This window comes from Schistocerca cancellata, chromosome 5, assembly GCF_023864275.1.
Source record: "Schistocerca cancellata isolate TAMUIC-IGC-003103 chromosome 5, iqSchCanc2.1, whole genome shotgun sequence".
In the NCBI taxonomy this organism is placed as follows: Eukaryota; Metazoa; Arthropoda; class Insecta; order Orthoptera; family Acrididae; genus Schistocerca; species Schistocerca cancellata.
Window position 1 is genome coordinate 269,056,683 of NC_064630.1, and position 23,569 is coordinate 269,080,251.

Consider the following 23,569-nt stretch of genomic DNA (forward strand, 5'->3'; position numbering starts at 1 on the left):
TGCTCTAAGTCACAACGCGGACGAAACTGTGTGTTGAGTGGTGGTCACAGACGCTGATTGGATTGTGACGAAAAATAAGAGGACGACAACTGCAAGTGCTACTGCAAAACTGAATGCCCTACTCACGAACCTAGCCAGCACGAAACAGTTCCACAAATAGAGAACTGCAGAGCGAGCTGGGATTCCAAAACCACTCATCAGTGATACAAATGCCCGCAACAGGAAGACACGGTGCTGAATCCGTAAAACCTGGGCTGTGGAGCAATGGAAGAATGTCATTTGGTGGGATGAGTCATGTTTGAAGCCGTTTACAAGTTCTCGACGACTTTACGTCTGACGTGTGCCGTGGCAAGCCTACTTCGGAGACTGCTTGCGGGCAAGAGTGAATCATGGCATCTCTTCGGTGATGCTTTGGGCACCCATTCCCCGACGTTCCATGGGCCTCATGGCTACTCTGCAAGGTCGCATTACTGTCAGTGATTAATTCTGAGACCATTTTGGTTATCAGGTGCATCAAGAACGGTGATGGTGTACTTCAAGGCCGCGAGGGGTAGTCTTACTGTCTAAGGGCGTCTTGTCACGGTTCGCGCGGCTGCCCCGTCGGAGGTTCGAGTCCTCCCTCGGGCATGTGTGTGTGTGTGTGTGTGTGTGTGTGTGTGTGTGTGTGTGTGTGTGTGTGTGTTGTCCTTAGCATTAGTTACTTTTAAGTTAGATTAAGCAGTGCGCAATCCTAGGGACCGATGACCTCAGCAGTTTGGTCCGTAGTCCTTACCACAAATTTCAAAATTTGTACTCCAAGATTACAGGATTACAGGTCACAGGTGGCATTGCCAAGAACTGAATTTGTGGGCACGAGGTTGAGTTTGCTTTGACCACCACAGCCAACAGATCGCATTATTACTGAGCCGTTTGGTCTACTTTGGAGAGAAAGGTACGTGATTGCTGTCCGCCTGAACTCGCCACGATTTTGCAGGGAGAGTGGCTTATAAAGGCCTTTAGAAGGATACACAGCCTGCATTTATCCATTCCGACACGACTGGAAGCTGTTCTGAATACCATCGGTTTTGCCACAACACATTAGACAAGTCAACGTGTTGTTTTTATGGCGCTTCCATACTTTTCCCATCCCCTGTACTACTGTATGTGCGAGTGTCTGTACGTGTCTAAAAGTGCTAAATCATGTTCTGTAGAGAGGAGGGACTGAAACTGCCGTCCATATCGAAGTTGACCAACAAAACAGAGCTGCCAGAACGGTCAGTCTGGACTCAAATGAGGTATGATACGAAATTTACACTACTGGCCATTAAAATTGCTACACCACGAAGATGACGTGCTACAGACGCGAGAGTTAAGCGACAGGAATAAGATGCTGTGATACGCAAATGGTTAGCTTTTCAGAGCATTTACACAAGGTTGGCGCCGGTGGTGACACCTACAACGTGCTGATATGAGGAAAGTTACCGATTTCTCATACACAAACAGCAGTTGACCGGCGTTGCCTGGTGAAACGTTGTTGTGATGCCTCGTGTAAGGAGGAGAAATGCGTACCATCACGTTTCCGACTTTCATAAAGGTCGGATTGTAGCCTATTGCGATTGCGGTTGATCGTATCGCGACATTGCTGCTCGCGTTGGTCGAGATCCAATGACTGTTAGCAGAATATGGAATCGGTGGGATCAGGAGGCTAATACGGAACGCCGTGCTGGATCCCAACGGCATCGTATCACTAACAGTCAAGATGACAGGCATCTTATCCGCATGGCTGTAACGGATTGTGCAGCCACGTCTCGATCCCTGAGTCAACAGATTGGGAGGTTTGCACGAACAGTTCGACGACGTTTGCAGCAGCATGGAACATCAGCTCGGAGACCATGGCTGCGGTTACCGTTGACGCTGCTTCACAGACAGGAGCGCCTGCGATGGTGTACTCAACGACGAACCTGGGTGCACGATTGGGAAAACGTCATTTTTTCGGATGAATCCAGGTTCTGTTTACAGCATCATGATGGTCGCATCCGTGTTTGGCGACATCGCGGTGAACGCACATTGGATGCGTGTATTCGTCATCGACATACTGGCGTATCACCCGGCCTGATGATATGGGATGCCATTGATAACACGTCTTGGTCACCTCTTGTTCGCATTGACGGCACTTTGAACAGTGTACGTTACATTTGACGTGTGTTACGACCCGTGGCTCTACCCTTCATTCGATCCCTGCGAAACCGAATATTTCACCAGGATAATGCACAACCGCATGTTGCATGTCCTGTACGGGCCTTTCTGGATACAGAAAATGTTCGACTGTTGCCCTGGCCAGCACATTCTCCAGATCTCTCATCAATTAAAAACGTCTGGTCAATGGTGGCCGAGCAACTGGCTCGTCACAATCCGCCAGTCACTACTCTTGATGAACTGTGGTATCGTGTTGAAGCTGCATGGGCAGCTGTACCTGTACACGCCATCCAAGCTCTGTTTGACTAAATGCCCAGGCGTATCATGGCAGTTATTACGGCCAGAGGTGGCTGTTCTGGGTACTGATTTTCAGGATGTTTGTACCCAAATTGCGCGAAAATGTAATCACATGTCAGTTCTAGTATAATACATGTGTCCAATGAATACTCGTTTATCATCTGCATTTCTTCTTGGTGTAATTTTAATGGCTAGTAGTGTATATTGACGGTACCACGGTATAGAGCTGTGCTCCAGTGAACACTGAAATAAAAGTAGCACTTGAATTTGTAATTCAGAACTAGTGCCTGACCATCCATCCAGAGCGTCACGACGATTCTGTGTTATTATCGCCGAATTGCGCTCGACCGCCCTGTGAAGTTTCATTCGGTCGAGAGAAACGATATTTCCAAGCTCGGGACTTTTGTCATTCGCGGAAGCGTCGGAGTAAGCCGAGGGCGTAGTGCGGCGTAGGGCGCCCCTCGCGCCGCGGCCGGCAGGCACAAAAACGCCGCCACGTGCCGTAAGCGTGCCGCGCGCGTGTCTGAGGAGGCTTCGCAGGACAGCGCAGCCTGGCAGCTGCTGCCGCTGCTGCAGGCGCTGGTCGCGCGGGACGCCTCCTGCGCCGTGGAGCGCGCCAGCCCCACAGAGGGCGCAGAGGAGGCTCAGTGCCAACACAGACCTGTTGCCTGGAGGTGCGGTTACGATGCGTGGCTGCAGTGGAGCACCTTCGGTTGTTTGGACACTTAAACTCAACGACGTGTTTCTACTGATCTTTCACACATTTTTGAACGCACGAGTTACTAACACGTACTACGCGTGGGTGCACGCAGAAATTTATCCGTATGAGAGGGGAGGGGGCGACAAGACTCTAAAAATTGCCATTTTGTGCAGCCTGTACAGAAATTGCTACAGCCAAAGTATTGCCCCACCGCTATCAATCACGTAATGCTGCAAGCGACTAAATGAGAGGTTTAGAGAAATCACGAAATCGCAGAAGTGTGTGTGAATTGTATAACGAATAAGAACTGTACAGGGTGGTCCATTGATCGTGACCGGGCCAAATATCTCACGAAATAAGCGTCAAACGAAAAAACTACAACGAACGAAACTTTTCTACCTTGAAGGGGGAAACCAGATGGTGCTATGGTTGGCCCGCTAGATGGCACTGCCATAGGCCAAACGGATACAACTGCGTTTTTTTTTTAAATAGGAACCCCCATTTTTTATTACATATTCGCGTAGTACGCAAAGAAATGTGAATGTTTTAGTTGGACCACTTTTTTCGCTTTGTGATAGATGGCGCTGTAATAGTTATAAACATACGGCTCGCAATTTTAGACGAGCAGTTGGTAACAGGTAGGTTTTTTAAATTAAATTACAGAACGTAGGTGCGTTTGAACATTTTATTTCGGTTGTTCCAATGTGATACATGTACCTTTGTGAACTTATCATTTCGGAGAATGCATGCTGTTACAGCGTGATTACCTGTAAATACCACATTAATGCAAAAAATGCTCAAAATGATGTCCGTCAACCTCAATGCGTTTGGCAATATGTGCAACGACATTCCTCTCAACAGCGAGTAGTTCGCCTTCCGTAATGTTTGCATATGCACTGACAATGCGCTGACGCATGTCGTCGGGCGTCGTCGGTGGATCACGATAGCAAATATCCTTCAACTTTCCCCACAGAAAGAAATCTGGGGACGTCAGATCCGGTGAACGTGCGGGCCATGCTATGGTGCTTCGACGACCAGTCCACCTGTCATGAAATATGCTATTCAATACCGCTTCAACCGCACGCGAGCTATGCGTCGGACATCCATCATGTAGGAAGTACATCGCCATTCTGTCATGCAGTGAAACATCTTGCAGTAACATCGGTAGAACATTACGTAGAAAATCAGCATACATTGCACCATTTAGATTGCCATCGATAAAATGGGGGCCACTTATCCTTCCTCCCATAATGCTGCGCAATACATTAACCCGCCAAGGTCGCTGATGTTCCACTTGTCGCAGCCATCGTGGATTTTCCGTTGCGCATTATTGCATATTATGCCGGTTTACGTTATTGCTGTTGGTGAATGACGCTTCGTTACCAAATAGAACGCGTGCAAAAAATCTGTCATCGCCTATTAATTTCTCTTGTGCCCAGTGGCAGAACTGTACACGACATTCAGAGTCGTCGCCATGCAATTGCTGGTGCATAGAAATATGGTACGGGTGCAATCGATGTTGATGTAGCATTCTCAACACCGACGTTTCTGAGATTCTCGATTCTTGCGCAATATGTCTGCTATTGATGTGCGGATTAGCTGCGACAGCAGCTAAAATACCTACTTGGGCACCATCATTTGTTGCAGGTCGTGGTTGACGTTTCATATGTGGCTGAACACTTCCTGTTTCCTTAAATAACGTAACTATCCGGTGAACAGTCTGGACACTTGGATGATGTCGTGCAGGATACCGAGCAGCATTCATAGCACACGCCCGTTGGGCGTTCTGATCATAATAGCCATACATCAACAAGATATCGACCTTTTCCGCAATTGGTAAACGGTCCATTTTAACACGGGTAAAGTATCACGAAGCAAATACCGCCCGCACTGGGGAATGTTACGTGATACCACGTTCTTATACGTTTGTGACTATTACAGCGCCATCTATCACAATGCGAAAAAAGAGGTCCAACTAAGACATTCATATTTCTTTACGTGCTACACGAATATGTAATAATAAATGGCGGTTTCTATTTTAAAAACGCATTTGATATCCGTTTAACCTATGGCAGAGCCATCTAGCGAGCCAACCATAGCGCTATCTGGTTTCCCCCTTCAAGCTAGACAAGTTTCGTTCTTTGTAGTTTTTTCGTTTGTCGCTTATTTCGTGAGATATTTGGCCCGGTATCGAGAAATGGACCACCCTGTATATTACAGTACAGTGTTAAAGATTAATATTTGTATTATTTACCCCATTCCCTTAAATGGCACAACATGCATATACTATATTAATAGATTTATTTAATCCTGTTCAAGAATTCATCTATGGTATAGAAGGAGATGTAAGGGAATATGATTTCAATTTATTTTTGAAGCTATTACTGCTGTCTGTCAGACATTTCATTTCATCTGGCAATTTGTCAAAAATTCTTATAGTAGCATATTTTACACCTTTCTGTGCCAAAGATAGGTTGAGTAAAGGATAGTGTAAGTCTTTCTTTTTTCTGGTATTATAATCATGGATGTCACTGTTCTTTTAAACTGGTCCATGTTGTTGAGAACAAATTTCATTAGTGAATAAATGCACTGTGAAGCTGTCGTAAGAATTCCCAATCTTTTAAAAAGGTGCCTACAAGACGTGCGACTGTGAACCCCACACATTATTCTAACTACTTTCTTTTGAGCAGTGAATCCTTTTTGTCTAAGTACTGAGTTATCCCAAAATGTTATTCCGTATGACATCAGAGACTGAAAGTATGCAAAGTGTATTAGCTTACTAATTTCTATATTCTCAAAATTGGCAATTATTCTGATTGCAAAAGTTTCTGAACCTAGTCGCTTTAGAAGATCCCAAATATGAATTTTCCAATTAGGATTCTCATCTGTATGCACACCCAAACATTGCTCTACTGCTGCCCGAAACATCTCATGTGGGAATTTGGCAACCTCCTTCACTACAATCGTCTTCAGCCTGTTAGTGTCCCTTTGATAAATCCTGTTCCTCATGTAATTCCATAGCCAGAAATCATACGGGTTCAAATCTGGTGGTCTTGACGGACACGCAATTTGGAACGATAGGCCAATGATACAGTTTTCTCCAGTTCTTTTACAGACCAACCGAGTGAACTCACGAGCAGTGTGAGGTGGAACTCCATCGTGCATCAAAGCAATTGAGTCCTAACCATCTCTCTCACGTAGAGTAGAGATCATGTGTTGCCGAAGCAAATCGCAATAACGGCTCCGTTCACGCTGTACGTTCTTTATCCTTGCGGCCTGAGTTCCTCAAAGAAAAATAGATCAGTCAGGGACTGCTCCGCGTAGACATACCACACAATGACGCGTTCAGTATACAGGGGAAATTCATGAACGTTCGTTGGCGGTGACGATCCTCAAATGCGACAGTTGTATCTACTGTCCCAGTGAGCGTAAAGCTGGCTTCGTCGCGCCCCAAAGTGTTCAAAGGCCACATGTTGTCAGCTTCAACCCATACAAGAGCATAAGAACTACGCGAATGTCTGCGTCATTTGGCAGAAGGCCGTGAGATATGTGAAGTTTTTACGGAAACCATTTCAGAATGGTCGCAGCACTTTTTGAATGGGGAACCATGAAATGTTCAGCTGTCGTGACGCACCCACTGCACTGCTTGGAGATCCCACATTGCGTCCATGATTCTTAGCCATGGCACCAGTAACTTCTTCAACAATTTGTGGCGCAATTGGCCATCAATCTCTACCAGAAGCAATTCCCAAATCGACAGTTAATTCGAACTTCTGAATCATGTTCTTCAAATCCCAGTAGTGTGGAAAGGGGCCCTCTTCATATTCCTACAATGCGTCGATTCTCGAGAAGGGCAACAGCACTATTGCTGTCGTTTTGGTAAAACAGCTTTAGGAGGAAGCTCTGCTCACCTCGTCAGACCCATGACTGTCTGCATGTGGAAGGCACACCGATGCTTGTGTTTCAGCCCTACGTCGCCGTATCGACACCGGCGCCTAACAGCAAGACGTGACACTGGCACTACTAACAACGCACATCCTGTACTGCACAGTCTGAACATCATTCCTGTAACGTTGGATGCCTTTACGGTAAAGACGTTTCCGTCTACATTGGATCAAGTAGCGGAAGTTTAATTATACCCACCCTGTACCCTAAGGCCTAGGTATAAAAGAGCAAACCAAGCAGTGGAATCTCTTGGATTCGCTACTCCTGAATAGGGCGAAGAAGTATTTATCATCGGGGAAGGTAATGTGTTTTTTGTGGCTGCCATGGTGTGGTGCAAACAGATTGTGTCCGTAAGACGTAGACAGTCATACGATCGTGCTACCGAAAACGCCTGGCGATTTTATGGTAGGAAGTCCAGACGGAACATCTCGGAAAGCTGTTCATACGGGTGTTTTTGTTCCGTGCCCCTGCCCCTGTTCATTCTGCAAGGGTCACATTCAGACATGATGCTTCTTTGGACTATCGAATGTTGCTTCACTCTCCACACTCTCTTGTGCTCAGTTGCTTTATCTTGTTACCTCGAACAAAAAATCTTTGCATGGCAGCCATTTCCAGATCGACGACTATTTATTCTCGATGTGAAACGTTTCCTTAACTAGTAAAATGCAGTCTTCTGAAACAAAGGTCTGCACCGTATCACCCACCGTTGGGAAAATGTGTCGCATTGAAGGATGAATATGCAGAAAAGGACTAACGGCAAGTTTCATGGCGGCAGATTAACTTTTTTAGAGATGATAAAAAGTTCCTTACGACTAGCGCTGTAAGTGACCGGTGTATTAGCAGTCTATCAGTTTAACAGACAATGACGACAAAATACCTATAGAAGAATACTACGAGTGGTGGAGACCGACCTGACGAGGGATCAGTTTGCATTACGAGGAAATGTAGAACACGCGAATCAGTACTGGCACAACGACTAATCTTAGAAAGCAAGTAAGAAAGTCAAACCCACATTCATAGCATTTGGACATTTAGAAAATGGTATTTGAAAATGCACCGTGAAACTCTTTGGTGTTATGAAAAGGGGCCTTTCAGTATACAATACAGGGAGAGCGAAGTTATCATCTTTAACTTGTACAGAAAACGGACTGCAGTCTTAAGTCAGAGGAAATGAAAGGACGGCAGTGCATGAGAAGTGAGCGACATCGGGTTGTAGTCTATCTCTGATGTTATTCATTCTGTACACTGAGCAAGCAGTAAAGCAAACTAAACGGAAATGTGGAAGGGAAAAACAGAGAGAAGCAAGGAAAAATTTGAAGTTTGCCGATAACAATGTAATCCTGGCTGAAACGACAAACAACTTGCAAGTTCATTTGAACGGAATGGATAGGTTCCTGAGTAGGGGGTTTTAACAATATTACGTCAAGAATGTAAAATCGAAATAAGTGAATTACGTCGGGAAATGAGACACTAAACGTCTTAGAGGAGTTTTGCTATTTGGACAGTAAAATAACAGACAATAGCAAACTAGAAATGATATAAAATGTGAACTGACAATACCAGGGAAAGTATTTCTGAAAAACAAATCTACATTAATTTCAATTTAGGAGGTTCTCTGTGAAAGTATTTGTCTTGAGTGTAGCGTTATATGGAACTGCTGAAGTATAAATAGGTAATTAGCACTATTAATGAACCGGTATTCAATCGAATCGGAAGAAAATATCTTTGTGGCATAGCTAGACTAAAATGAGGGCTAGGGATAGGACGGTAAAAACTGAGAGAGACAAAGACTCGATTACTGTAAGCAAGTGCTAACCGATGAAGGTTGCAGAAATTGTGCAGAGACGAAGAGGCTCGTTCGGGATAGAGTGGCGTAGAGAGTTGCATCAAACCAATCTTCGGACTGAAGACCACAACAACAAGGAAATCACATGCAATACAAAGCGTCTGTTGAAAGCTAACGTTTTTGGTCTTTGTGTACCTCATACGTTCAAAACTTTCCCTGGAATAAAAGTCAGGACGACCGCAACTTGCCGCCATGGTATTTCGATCTAGGGCGTTCTGTCTTCTGGTGTAAACTGACGGAAGTTCAATGTACTCCTCTATATAAGGCCCCAGCAGTATTCGTCGTTTGAATGCTTGCTCATTTACAGTAAGCAAAGCATCTAGCGCCCTCCAGTTTGAAGACTTACCTTTTCGGCATCGTATCGATAACCCTTGCTCGTTGAACTAAATGGAGAACGACAATAACATAGAGAATTCGATCGTATAAAAGAGAAACGATTGATGGTGGTATCCGACAATTGTTTTAATTTAATGTTCTGCAATAGCGCATTTGATGGCTTGATGGTGTTATGGCGATGGTTATGGACAACATGCTCCTGTAAGGAACAAATATGTCATATGTTATCATCGTAATTTATTAAGAAGTATATCAGCGTTCTCCTTGATGTTTCTTTTCCAATAATCACTCAACTTCTCTGGGCAGTGTTAATACAAGGATTGTTGGTGACCCCAGCATTGTATACTACATAATAAAGTCAATATGTTATTTATAATTTATTGAATTACGTAAGCTGCTTGTTGGTAGACGAATTTAATAAGGGTTCTAAGTCTCTGAATAATCTCGATAGTTAAACGAGCGCTTGAATTACCCTAACTGGAGTGTGAAAAAATATCAACGATTACGTAGTTGGCTTGTTATAGAATATGTCAATGTGATCCTTATTTTTTACCGCTATTTCAAAACTTAAAGGTCAAACACTATTTTGAATGTTTTGTTAGTTACACTATTTGACGAAAAGTCTATTTTTGGTCTATAAGTCATATAGCTTTTAGAGTGTAGTATCTCTTTTTTTTACATTGTTTAATCTTAAAGAGCGGCTTTCCACTGAACCGTGATACACCGAAAGCGAACTTTGTCTTCGTTCTTTCTGCGGTACGGGAAATTGTAGTTTCTTGGTCTTAGGTGACTTGATCTGACGCGCAACCAATGCTCTAGGTGAGACACCGCTTTTTCTACACTGCGTGTACGTTGTGATGAATCTATACAGCAAGTTAATGTATGTGCCATACTGAGACCAGAGTCTGCATCCTTATGTGCCGCGGAAAGAGCATGCTATTGATCGATTGAAAGTTGTTGCTTGTCACTTATTTCCACACATCATTTCCAAGCTGAACAGGCGCTCTCTACTAGGCGTCTGAGACATCCCGATATCTGAGAACACTTCTGAGACTGCAGAAATTCTCCCAGAGCTACGTAGCAGCAGAGATTCTAAGGTTTCTTGGAGGTATGACGGACACGGTGAAACTATGAGGCGGTCCGTGGAGTATGTACGGATGTACACCTGCTACAGTATTGCCCGCAACAGGCAATGGTCCACACAGATCATTGTTCGGCGCACAATTGTAGCCAGTCGCAACAGTTCAACATCCCCAAACATATTCGACGGAGTTTTGGGCACAGCTATGGGTAGCCCACTCCACTTACATATCCTAATTTTCGAAACTCTGCTTTGACAACAGTAGCATTGCGGCTCCCGTGCATGAATGTCCCACTACTTTGCCACTGACCGCAACTAATTCTCTGCGACTAAACTGCGACTAAACAAAGGAAAACGTGCCCGAACAACACATTCCCTGCATCGAATTTCACGCGCGTTCTCAGTGAAACACCTTTTGAGATGCATCTGTCACGTCTTTAGACATGTAGATTGGTGACTGTGCTGTGACGTCACTTCATAAGTCGAACTTCAATTGTTCCGCTGACCAATGACGTCCACGTTCCAATATTTTTAAGATACGTAGTAGACTCGTTCCTGTGATCAGCTGCTTTCGGGCTGCAGCACGGATGTGAAAACTATGTCTTGTCGCCTCTCGATACAGCATTCTATTGCTGGTGAATATGAGACGCTACAGACGGCATCTGCTACAGCTGTAAAAGAAGGCCAACTATTTGTTTGTATTGTCGGCATTAGGGTTAGGCATTACGTAATAGTTGAGTCTACAAAAGAGGTGATTGACTTATTTGCTTCTTTGAGATTTACACTTCTAGTAACATCGTTGGTATTCGACCTGAACATAACTAAACCCTACGCAACCAACTATAATCAGATACAGAATTTGTGGTCCGATATAGTCATACCACGTTCAGAGATACAGAAAACGCATATAAGTCATGGCAATTCCGCATTGTGTCTATACTTATAGTACTTCTATACATGACTTGATTGATACTATCGTGAGTTGATTATACCTTGTAAATGCCTCCAGTCACTGAATTAATTGTGACCATCGTGGACGATCTTGATAGCACTTTGCATAAACCTGTTGTTCTTTTAGGTAACTGAAGATCTCGCTGGAAAAAGGGGATAACTTCACTTTTTCCCATAACATATGCCAGACCCTTGGTGCTTTAGAATCTTAGCCCATTATCACTTCGGTGGGAGAAAGCGATAAATACTGGAGATATCCCTATTTTGCGCTGAACGTACACGGCCCAGTCACGTTAATGAGATCACCGCCTATGTTCGACGCCGGATTCTTCCTCAAGAGTTGAAACGAGACAAGGTAGTGGGTCGAGGGTCTGGAGCGAAGTTGACGTTCTAACCCAACCCGAAGATGTTCCATCGGTTTCAGGGACTCTGCGCTGGCCAATCCATTTCAGGAATGTTACTGTCCTCAAATCTTTGCCTTGTTGGTGCTGCTTTATTACAGAGTGTATTGTCATGCTAATACAAACAATAATCATCTCCGAACTGTTCTTTTCTTCCACTGTACGCAGTACACAAGGCATAGGAATAAAACTACAAAACACTGTGCCCATCCAGAATATCAACGTTTCCACTAAAATTCGTTGAAAAGGCGCGGATTATTACGTCAGATTGTAATGAGAAACACAGTTTAGGATCAAATAGCTTATACGTTCTTCTAGAAATTGCACCAACTCTTACTCGGATCATCCCAATAAAAAATCTAGGCGTTAGTGCTGCTGCGTCCTGACGGAACGGAATACATACGGAAATGTTCAGAGTGGCACATTTAATCGCGTCTAATAAAACTATTTAAAGTCCCGACTGAATGTAAGTTTGCCGGCACGGTACGCGCCACAGAATTACTCTAAGTCTCCACTTCGTGCAAATCACCCGAAACAGAGTCCGTAACTCGCCCTAAAATTTTCATTAGATTTTCACCACACGTCGCTGGCTGACCGGAAGTATTCTAAAATCGTAGTCATGTAATCGAAAAACAAGTGTTGTGGACTCAGCGTAGTTTCATTGCCAACCAACTATCGTGTTCTGGATCCTGTGCGTGTACATACATACACTGAGGCGACAGAAGTCATGGGACAGCGATATGCACATATACAGATGGTTGCAATATCGTCTACACAAAGTATAATACGGCAATTGTTTGGTGTAGCCATCGTTTGTACTCAGGTCATTCATGTGAAAAGGATTCCGGCGTGATTATGGTCGCACGACACGAATTAACAGACTTTGAATACGAACTGCTAGTAGGAGATAGAAGCATCGGACGTTCCACTTCGGAAATCGGTAGGGAATTCATTATTCCGTGATCCACAGTGTGGCGAGAATACCAGTGTTCAGGAATTATCTCTCACCACGGACAACTCACTTAACGACCTAGAGCAGCGGCGTTTGCGTAGGCTTGTCAGTGCTAACAGACAAGCAACAATGCATGAAATAACCGTAGAAATCGGTGTGGGCCGTACGACGAACGTATGCGTTACACAGGAAGGCGTAATCTGGCGTTAATGGGCTATGACAGTAGACGACCGACGCGAATGCCATTGCTAACAGCACGACATTGCCTGCAGCGCCTTTCCCAGGGTTCGTGACAATATCGGTTGGTTCCTAGCTGACAGGAAAATCGTAGCTTGGTCAAATGAGTCCCAATTTCTGTTGTAAAAACTGAGGTTTGTGCTTGAGTGTGGCGCAGACCCCACGAAGCCCTGGACTCAAGTTGTCAACAAGGCACTGTGAAGGCTCGTGGTGGCTCCATAACGGAGGTGGACTGTGTTTTCATGGATTGGACTGGATTTTCTGGTCCAACTGAACCAAGCGTTGACCGGAAATTGTCATGTTCGACAACGTGGAGTCTTTTTGCAGACATTCATTGACTTAATGTTCCCAAAAAAAGATAGCATTTTTATGGATGATAATGCGCCATGTTACCGGGCCACGATTCTTGGACACAATTCCACATCTCAAAACTTGCATGCCTACAACAAATTATAGTCCAAAATAATATGTAAAATGGTCTTGAAATTTAATAAATTTTGTATAGTACTAAATACTTCCCCAAGTGGTTTGATTTCGAAATCTCTCATAAAAGACTTAGCTCAGAGTCAAATTTCCCTCAGAACAACTTTAGGTACACTAACTTCACTGTCAAGTACCTCCCCAATATGGCCACAGAAAAAAAAAACCCTCATGCCACAACCTCCTGAAATCACATAGCATTATGCCTGCACCGACTGTTGCTTCAACGCTGTAATTGACTGCTACAATTTACTACATTCGTGCCAGTCTGCCACTAAATGTCTCTGCCTTGCCATAGTATCGGTGGCTTCATGCGAAAGGCAGTGGTATTTCACAAAAAATTGATAAAATGGTGGTTTTAGGCAGAAACCGCTGATACTCGGAGGGGTAAAGACTGACGACCTAATAAAGAAACTGGGAAAACAAAGAGGAGACACGAAACTTCATGGCAGATTAAAACTGTGTGCCGGACCGAGACTCGAACTCGGGACCATTGCCTTCCGCGGGCAAGTGCTCTACCGACTGAGCTACCCAAGCACGACTCACGGCCCCTCCTCACAGTACCTCATCTCCTACCTTCCAAACTTTACAGAAGCTCTCCTGAGAACTGGCAGAAGTAAAGCTGTGAGCACGGGCCGTGAGTCGTGCTTGGGTAGCTCAGTCGGTAGAGCACTTGCCCGCGAAAGGCAAAGGTCCCAAGTTCGAGTCTCGTTACGGCACATAGTTTTAATTTGCCAGGAAGTTTCATATCAGCGCACACTCCGCTGCAGAGTGAAAATCTCATTCTGGAAAGAGGAGACAATTTGGAACTGTATTTATTTCCAGCGTCGTGGCTAAGAATAGATCATCCATTGCCCTCCGCAGTGACTATATGTGTTAACCATTTATTTGTCACACACAGGAATACTATACAGAAAAAAAATTAATTTATTTAAATTAGTACGTGACCACGTGAATGATTTTACATGATTTTCTTTCCAATACAAGTATGTTGCCTTCGCCGTTGCCCAGAAAAGGCGTATGGGTGCTGCAATATAATGTTATCCCTGTGGCTGTAAAAACTGTCGGAATTTACTCTGTTTCATTTGAAATGTCTTTAAAAAATTCCATTTTGGTACAAAGCACAGAACAACTCCACATTTTCCTCATTTCACAGTCCACTGTCCCTTAGGGAAAAAATATATATCTTTCAGTTTAACCCATACTCTGACGAGTGACTAGAACAGTCACATCGTAGATCGTTCACTGGCACACAATCTGCTGTTTGGCTCTGAGCACTATGGGACTTAACATCTACGGTCATCAGTCCCCTAGAACTTAGAACTACTTAAACCTAACTAACCTAATGACAGCACACAACACCCAGCCATCACGAGGCAGAGAAAATCCCTGACCCCGCCGGGAATCGAACCCGGGAACCCGGGCGTGGGAAGCGAGAAGGCTACCGCACGACCACGAGATGCGGGCAATCTGCTGTTTCTTCTTCTTCTAGTTTCGTTGTCCATCCAGTACTTGAAGACGGGTTTCCTCTTCCCAGAAAATGTAAGTACATTTGAATTGGCCAAGGCAAAAATTCGGAAATGTATTTGTACAATAACCCACCGTCAAGACTCCCCCTTTCCGCTTATAAGGAGTTTTTGTTGCACAAGAAGAAACAACGCGACAAAATCGAAAAAAAAGCTACACCTATAATTGGTGCTCACAGAAGCTTGCACGGTGTCTGCTCAAGTTGAACACTATACAGAACCTTCCACCGGAGGCAGCAGAATATCGTCGTCTGTAGAGCGTAAACGTTGCCCATCCAAGGACGAAACTTGCAATGTATTGCAGAAAACAGTGAGAAATGTTGATTTTGCTTGAGAGCAACTTTGCCAAAAGAAGGGTTAACATCCTTAGCATAATGAGAATTCTCATCACACTCCTGCCACATCAAGTGCAGCATTTACTTTTCAGCTGTGGACTTTCACGGCAGAGTACCCCTTGCCATGCGGTGCACACGAGCTCGACATGCTCTCTGGACGTTTTTGTATGCCACCACGGATGTTGACAAAAACTACAATGCAGCCGGTACGCCGCTGCTCCCCTCCCCCGGCGTGTCGCGTGCCCCTCCCCTCCCCGCCCCTCCCCGGCGCCGCTGTGCCCCACCCCCGGCGGCCACCGTGCGCGCCCCCAGACAGCGGCCGGCCGCAGTCATGCCTCGGGCCTTCTTGGTGACGGCCCGGCGCTACAGCAGTGGGGCGCCCACGCCTGCGCCCGCCACAGACCTGCCGCAACACAGAGGTACGACTCCACCACTTGTTCTACCCAACACCTGCGTGCTTCCCAGCAATTCCACCCCTTCTTTGTACATTCATCGACATTTTCAACGATCTTTCTCTCCGCCACGTTCTATTCCCAGCTCCGCCTACCAGCGTTCTCAGTAGTCGACGTCCGTACTTAAAACGATGTTCGCCCACGCACCTTTTTTATAACGATTGATAATTCTGCATGCCTCAACATGTACCCCAGCACTCTTTCCCCGACTTTCAAAGACTTCTTTCCTGATCGATTTTAATTAACTCTTCATTTCGTTTGTAGGTGAGGCAATTTCTCACAGCAAGTGCTTAAAATACGTTTTATAAATTCAAATGTCTTTTTCTTGCTTCAGTGTCATATTTAATTACCTTCCAGTCTCGTTTCGCCTTTTTTTATCAAAGGATTTATCAGAGCAATACTTTTAGTTACTTGTCTGTCCTGCCAAAATCTCTTTTTCCTCTCACCTAGTCATAGATCAGACGCGCACTTTCACTTCACTTGCGGTACATACTAACGTCTAGAAATTTTTTCCTGTTTTCGTAGATTGTTTTCCGTTAGCTAAATGATGTCACTGCTGACGTGACAAGAGCTTAATATTTATAATATGAGACATTATTAAGAGATGCTTAATGAGCAGCTTTCCGTGATTGTACCTTATAGGTTACGAAAATTTTGGCTTGTAACACAGTATTTCATTTTACCACTTTAGTCCAACGCGTTTCCAAGGATTACATTGTAGTACAGCCACAAGAATGTTACATTATTTAAAGTGCAAGGGCAAATGTGGAACCTATTTGGCCATCTAGGAGAAATACGTTTTATGGACAAACGAACATGATAATGCTAAAAACGTCAATGTAGTCCTGGAGAATCGAGCTGTACCTCAGCAACGCGTTGGACTGAGGTACCACAGAAGACAGCGAATTATTAACAACTGCATTGCTAACCTACATACAGGAATTGTGACAATTGCTGCTGTGACACTGATTGCTCGCAACAGACGCCACGTAAAGAGTTTCACAGCATTTAGCTAACGAAAAACGTAGCATGAAAACAAGAAAACCCAAAGATCTCGATGCGAATATGTGCCGAATTATCGTAAGCGGACTGAAAATGCGCTCGGACATATGACCAGACGGGAGGAATCGCAGATTTTTACAGGGCAAACGGTAACTAGAAAAGCGATGCATTGTTTTCCTTTGCTGTGTCTGTCATGTCTCAATTTGCTTCCGAGGTAACAGAATTCCTTCACTTCATCTACCACCTGTTCTCCAATTTCGATGTTTAATTTGTTGCAAATATCTTCTTCGCTGCTTCTCAGTACTTTCGTCTTTCATTGGTTTACTCTCTGTCCATACGCTGCGCTCAGTAGACTGATCATTCACATCAACAGGTCCCGTAATTCTCCATGATTTTCACTGAGGGTAGCTACGCCATTAGCAAATATTAACTCCTGTATATTTTTAAGCTGAATTTTAATCCATTTCTGAACCTTTCCTTTCGTCCTTGCTTCTTCGATATACAATCTGGACAATAAAGACGGATGATTTCAGCCCTGTCTTAGATCTTCTTTTAATTCGAGTACATGCCTCCTCATCTCCGATTCTTACTATTCCCTCTTGATTGTTGTACAAACTGTCTATAATCCTTCTTCCCCTACAACGTATGCCTACTTTTCTGAGAATTTCAAATATCCTGCTCCACTCTACATTTTCAGAAGCTGTTTTCAGGTCTAGAAATTCTATGTTAGTATCCTGGGCGCTTGGGGTTAGCATATTAGTATAGAAAGATATTTAGTATTCCATTCCAGTGATCACAAAACGAAGCATAGAACCTATATTTACGAAACCACAGAATTCCTTTATTGCTCTTACGTTGCTGTCTACTCCCAGTAGATTTTCCGGTACAAGGATTTGCTCCAACGATTTCAGTGTCTTCTTAGATTCTGCTACTTGGAAGCTTTTCTTTTTCCTTCATAGCGCAGATCTTTCGTATTGTTCTCCTTTAAAGCATTGGAAACGTTACGGTGAGGTTCTCTTCGTCCTACAGAGGGAAATAGTCACTGTTGCAATTTACTCGTACGGTATTTGCAATAACATGTAATAATAAAAATCAATAATAATTTGATTCTTGCTTGGTCTCAGGAATTACTCACCGTGAAATCGTTTGTTTCAAAAACGTAGCTAACTTGTAGAAATGTGCTGTTCGTGTCTACCTGTGACGAAAATAGCTGAAATTATGGGAAAAGGCATTTCTTTAAGTTTCCTGTTATACAAGGTCTTATAGCACGGCTAGAATAAATGAGTACAGAAAAGGTACAGCTAGGAGTAGTGGTGATCATTTAAAGCAGCTGAAAATGGAAATTTCTGTTTCGCTGGCAACTTTTTTTCATGTTGCTTTTGGCTTTAGAATTTCAACGAATAACAGTAGATCATATGACAGTCTAGTAAAGTATTCCACGTATTTTCTTTTTTTTCTTTGTTAGCTTTTTCATTCACTATTTCGTTCACGACTTTTTGTGGGAAGCGCTTTTACCTAGATTATATTGTTTTCTTAAATACCAATTTAAAAAAGCAATGAGTTTTTAAGCCTGAGGATTCCACAAGCCAGAACTAATTCAGCGCCGTGATTTCATGATTTAAGAGGGCATGGGGAAAAGTGATGAAAAAACTTTAAGATTTTTCACACAAAAGAAATCAGAAGAACTATTTTTCAGCACGCCCTCTTGGTTGAATGTTAACTTTGTGATAGATACGCCATACACCAACACTTCCGAAATGTTTCTGATGTTAGCTATTGGTCACAAGAGAATACTAAATCCAACATGTTATAAACGTAAGTATGTCTTTCTTCCATATGCCTTGTGCGATAAGCCCTAGGGTTGTAGCTTCATTTCTCCGGTACTCAAACTCGTCTTCCCTGCGATTGCCTTTCCACACTTTCGCATGATTTGTGTCAGTAGCCCATTTTGCAATCATAAATTATTAAACTGATGGTTCCATAATATTCACATTTTTCAGCACTTTCATATATTGTATCTGCAACAATTACGTTGGGCGAAATTCGAGGATAGTGTGCTCTATTTGCTATTTAATGCACCATTTCTGCCTGTGCATCTAACATTCCCCAGCGATAGCTGCATCCAGCTGTACGCCTTCATAGCTTTTGCAAGTAACTTCCGTAGTAAAAAGTAGTCCTGATAATTATTAGGAGAACCTCGTTAAAAAATAAATTAAAAAAACCACATCCTATCAGCAGCTTGTCACGGCTCTATATCAGCGGTTGTTGTGTACTCGCGACGCCCATATTCACCACAGGGCCACTGCTGCATCAACAAATGTCGGGATATCTTCCGAACGTAGTCGCGTATTCTCTACGACATTTGTTACAGTATATTGTGTCTGCCACCAGGTGGGTCGGTCAACAGAACCACTTGCTGATGACGCTACAGAGTGCTATTGCATACCCGCATTAAACACACATAAATCAATTCTCGAAACATAATAGAACGCTCCTACATGGCCATACGAAACTGAAAATTTAGTATTTTGTAATAGATGTATTGATTGTGAGTTCTGAAGATCCAAATGTCTCGACCACTGTAGAACGAAGAAATAGTTGATGCTCTGTCTACAATAAATGAACTTCAGATAGTCTAATAACACCAAAATTTAGTATAAGTTAACACGTTTCTGACAGTATGCGTCACAGAGTGTGACGATGAGAGTATTTGTGTTCTGTCATTTATTTCTAAATCTATCATGAGTCAGTATCTCATCGACAATGTAGTCGTTTTGTCATCGCTAGCACTTGTCCGCATTAAACTGTTATTTCAGCAGAAAAGTGTTTTTTTTTTTCAGCGATAATAATTTTACAATTGAGTGTCAGCCATATTCGAGTATGGTATTATTGAGTCAAATCAGTAAACTTCAAGCGTCTTCTGTCATACGTAAATATTTCATACCATAGTCAATACACTCCGTCTCCGACAATATTTCCTTGTACATACTCGAATTATAGAGGAAAGAAGAGGATATTTTGAAATGCGATTTAGCACGAAATTTTTCTCTCGAAAATAATCCTACAATTGAAGTTGCAATTGCAGTTACTGGAAATTAGGCTGACTTTTAGAAACGAAAATAATGTCCTCCACAGGGTGTGTAAGATGTCTATGACGCTAGCTCAAAACAAGATAACCAACCACTAGCGAAGTGAGACAAGTTTCGTAAAATAAGACGTGTTCCACGCGTGTTTTTGAATTGGCTAGCCAGCGAAAAATCTCGGCCACCGCCAGCTTTTCCTTGATGTTGTCAGCGTATTGTACATACAAAGATCAAGTTCTTCGGGAGATTACTAGTCGTTGGGCATTATAGCCCTACTATAGTCAATGAACCGTTGAGGCTAGTGGAGTCAGGCAGTATTTTGATGAACAGAGTTACGTTGGATATTAGTGAGTATAAAACGTGAAATAAATGTCGGCGACAGTGAGTAATTTGATGAGAGGAAGAATATTAATTTGTGATACAGGTGGAGAGGCTGTGATAAGAAATGAATAAACTGGTGGTTTGCTGATTTAAGGTAGCACAAGTGATTAAAGTTGGTGATCAGGTGTGTTTGATAAGAAACATTTATTTTGCAGTACGATGTTTAGTCTAAATGTACGTGAGTTTTCACGATGGTACCTGTGCGAGATAGAGTTGTTAGTGATTGGAATGTTTGTAAAATATACAGTGAATACATTTACGTAGCTAGTGCTTTCTTAATTATTGAATATATATCCTGTGCATGTTACCATCTATTAAATTATAATGAACAATAATCAGACTACATTAAAATCGAAATGGACATGGTTTGAGTACCAGGCATCCGATCACAGTCCTTAGTCTTCCATTTTTTTTTAAATGTATGTCAGTTCTTCTTCCAAAACCAAACAATTTCCGGCTGACTTTAATAAAATCTGAGACCGCTGATCTCCATTGGCATACAGCACACAGAGGAGAATGGCAGGTTGCAATGTAAATATGAAATGTTATCCGCATCTGTTGCGCAGGTCGAAGCGTGATGCTTTCCACGATGTGCGTCGAATCACCGCACTGTGTCAGAGAGTGCCTCAAATGAACAGTGTACATGAGTCACTGGATACATAATCAAGCGGCAGAATTTAAATACGAGAGCAGTCATCCGTAATAGCTCGATCCGTCGACAAGCACTACGGTCGAGACGAACGAATTCCAAGCCCATATCGACAGACATGTTATCTTTTAACACAATGATGTCAATCGGGACAGTAAAAGTCACCTAAGCTTTATCGAATACGTATTGTTCAGAGCATCATACCAAGAGCGTTATAAAATGTTTCGAAAACAGTCGGTGATTCTAATGCTGCATAGTCTCATGACAACAGTTTGTACGACATGCTTAATAAATCTAAACAACGTTTCATTTGGCTGTACTGTACAGTACAATAAAACAAATTTTTTAAAATAATGCGATCTTGGAAAGTGGAAAATATCTTTACGTGATGCAGGAACTCTGCGAAATTACACAATACGGCCGTTTGACTGGATGCTCTCAATTATAACATTTACCGTAAGAGTCATCACAAAATGCTTAGTACTTTCAACATACAGAAGAACGTAGATGAAAATAAAAATTGTGACTCGCTGAATACTATACACGTCTCTATATAAAAATAGAGAAAAAAAATATTCTGGTTATAAAGGAATAAACATAAAAATATGCCACGTCGAGCTGCTGCAATACCCCGGGGAAAAGGAGGTCCGACACGATATTAGGAGATATCCCAAGACTTTTTGTCACCTCAGTGTATGTGCCGTGCTGGGTTTACTGTCGATCCTTTTCAACAAGTTTTCTAAAGTTCCCTTACATCTGCCTGCAATTAAAATGTACTCGTACATAAAGGACTAGAGTGAGACCGATTTCTGAATGACTTAAGCTAACAAATCAATGCGTCGCTTCAGGCAGAAATGACTGACTACATAACAACATATTTCACATCTAAATTTCCGTCTTTAGCTGAGAACCTTACAAAGCATGAAATACGTTGTCGAATTTCGATCACCGCTGTATAGCAGCAATGGTGAACGCATAAGCTGGCGAGTATGTTGATTTACTGTTGATTTCTCGGAATCAGAAAGAAGTGTTGCGGCAGGGCTAGAAGCGTTGAGACACAGCCGTGGTATCAAAGTGACGCACCGCGTTGTTTTCGCCCGTGTCCCTGGACTCTAGCGGCCAACCTGTTGCAACAAATCTGGCCGCGACACAACTGCGCACGCCGCTAGGTGGGTACTGGCCGCGTGCAGCCAAATCCTGCACAGGGGACAGGGGCCTCCTCCCCTCTCGGCGGCAGAACAGCTGTGTTCTTTTCGCCCTCGTCTGTCAGGAAGACAGTGGTCGGCCGCTGCCCAAGTAAAGTAATTCAGCAATGGACTACGTTTTCCAGCAAACTTCATAGTGGCAAAATAGAAAGAAAATAAAGGGGCTGAAGAATGTCGATGCATTTATGACGTCTGATAACTGATAATTTTCGTATGTCTTAAAATGGTGATCCTCAGCTCTCCATCCTGCATGCTATCTTAAGAATGTTATAGCAGAGGAGACGAATATCAGACTAATTTGCTAGTGAGTGGCATGAAAGGGAAGCAGTGGTTGGGAAGGGAGTGAGACAGGGTTGTAGCCTGTCCCCGATGTTATTCAATCTGTATATTGAGCAAACAGTGAAGGAAACAAAACAAAAATTCGGAGTAGGTATTAAAATTCATGGAGAAGAAATAAAAACTTTGAGGTTCGCCGATGACATTGTAATTCTGTCAGAGACAGCAAAGGACTTGGAAGAGCAGTTGAACGGAATGGACAGTGTCTTGAAAGGAGGATACAAGATGAACATCAACAAAAGCAAAACTAGGATAATGGAATGTAGTCGAATTAAGTCGGGTGATGCTGAGGGAATTAGATTAGGAAATGAGATACTTAAAGTAGTAAAGGAGTTTTGCTATTTGGGGAGCAAAATAACTGATGATGGTCGAAGTAGAGAGGATATAAAATGTAGACTGGCAATGGCAAGGAAAGCGTTTCTGAAGAAGAGACATTTGTTAACATCGAATATTGATTTAAGTGTCAGGAAGTCGTTTCTGAAAGTATTTGTATGAAGTGTAGCCATGTATGGAAGTGAAACATGGACGATAAATAGTTTAGACAAGAAGAGAATAGAAGCTTTCGAAATGTGGTGCTACAGAAGAATGCTGAAGATTAGATGGGTACATCACATAACTAATGAGGAGGTACTGAACAGAATTGGAGAGAAGAGAAGTTTGTGGCACAACTTGACTAGAAGAAGGGATCGTTTGGTAGGTCATGTTCCGAGGCATCGAGGGATCACCAATTTAGTATTGGAGGGCAGCGTGGAGGGTAAAAATCGTAGAGGGAGACCAAGAGATGAATACACCAAGCAGATTCAGAAGGATGTAGGTTGCAGTAGGTACTGGGAGATGAAGACGCTTGCACAGGATAGAGTAGCATGGAGAGCTGCATCAAACCAGTCTCAGGACTGAAGACCATAAAAAGTGCAACATTTCTAATCTTCTCCGAGAGCCACTGTGATTCTAGCCGCCCTGGGATATTACCCAGTCCATCGTAGACTTCCTTCTCCACCGACACGGGAGATGTTATTTTGCTAGGTGCCAATGAGAGATTTTCGTTAGTAGCTCACCCTTCATAAAGCGAACGGATCAACGCCGTTTTATTTGCAGAACATAAAATACCATTTAATGGCATTCAACTGAACTCTATAGTAGCGTATAGACTTACGTGATTTGAAGGCCCGAAGCATAATCGTTGATAAAATAACTTCATA

General features: G+C 43.1%; 1 protein-coding gene across 1 annotated transcript in view; it reads left to right on the forward strand.

The window, feature by feature from the left end:
* LOC126188489 (transcriptional repressor scratch 1-like) overlaps positions 1–23,569 on the forward strand; it is a 185,672-nt gene that overhangs the window by 80,830 nt on the left and 81,273 nt on the right. The window contains exons 2-3 of the mRNA XM_049930092.1: positions 2,952–3,146; positions 15,374–15,681. Coding sequence (XP_049786049.1) covers positions 2,952–3,146; positions 15,374–15,681 — 503 coding nt within the window. The remainder of the gene's footprint in view (positions 1–2,951; positions 3,147–15,373; positions 15,682–23,569) is intronic.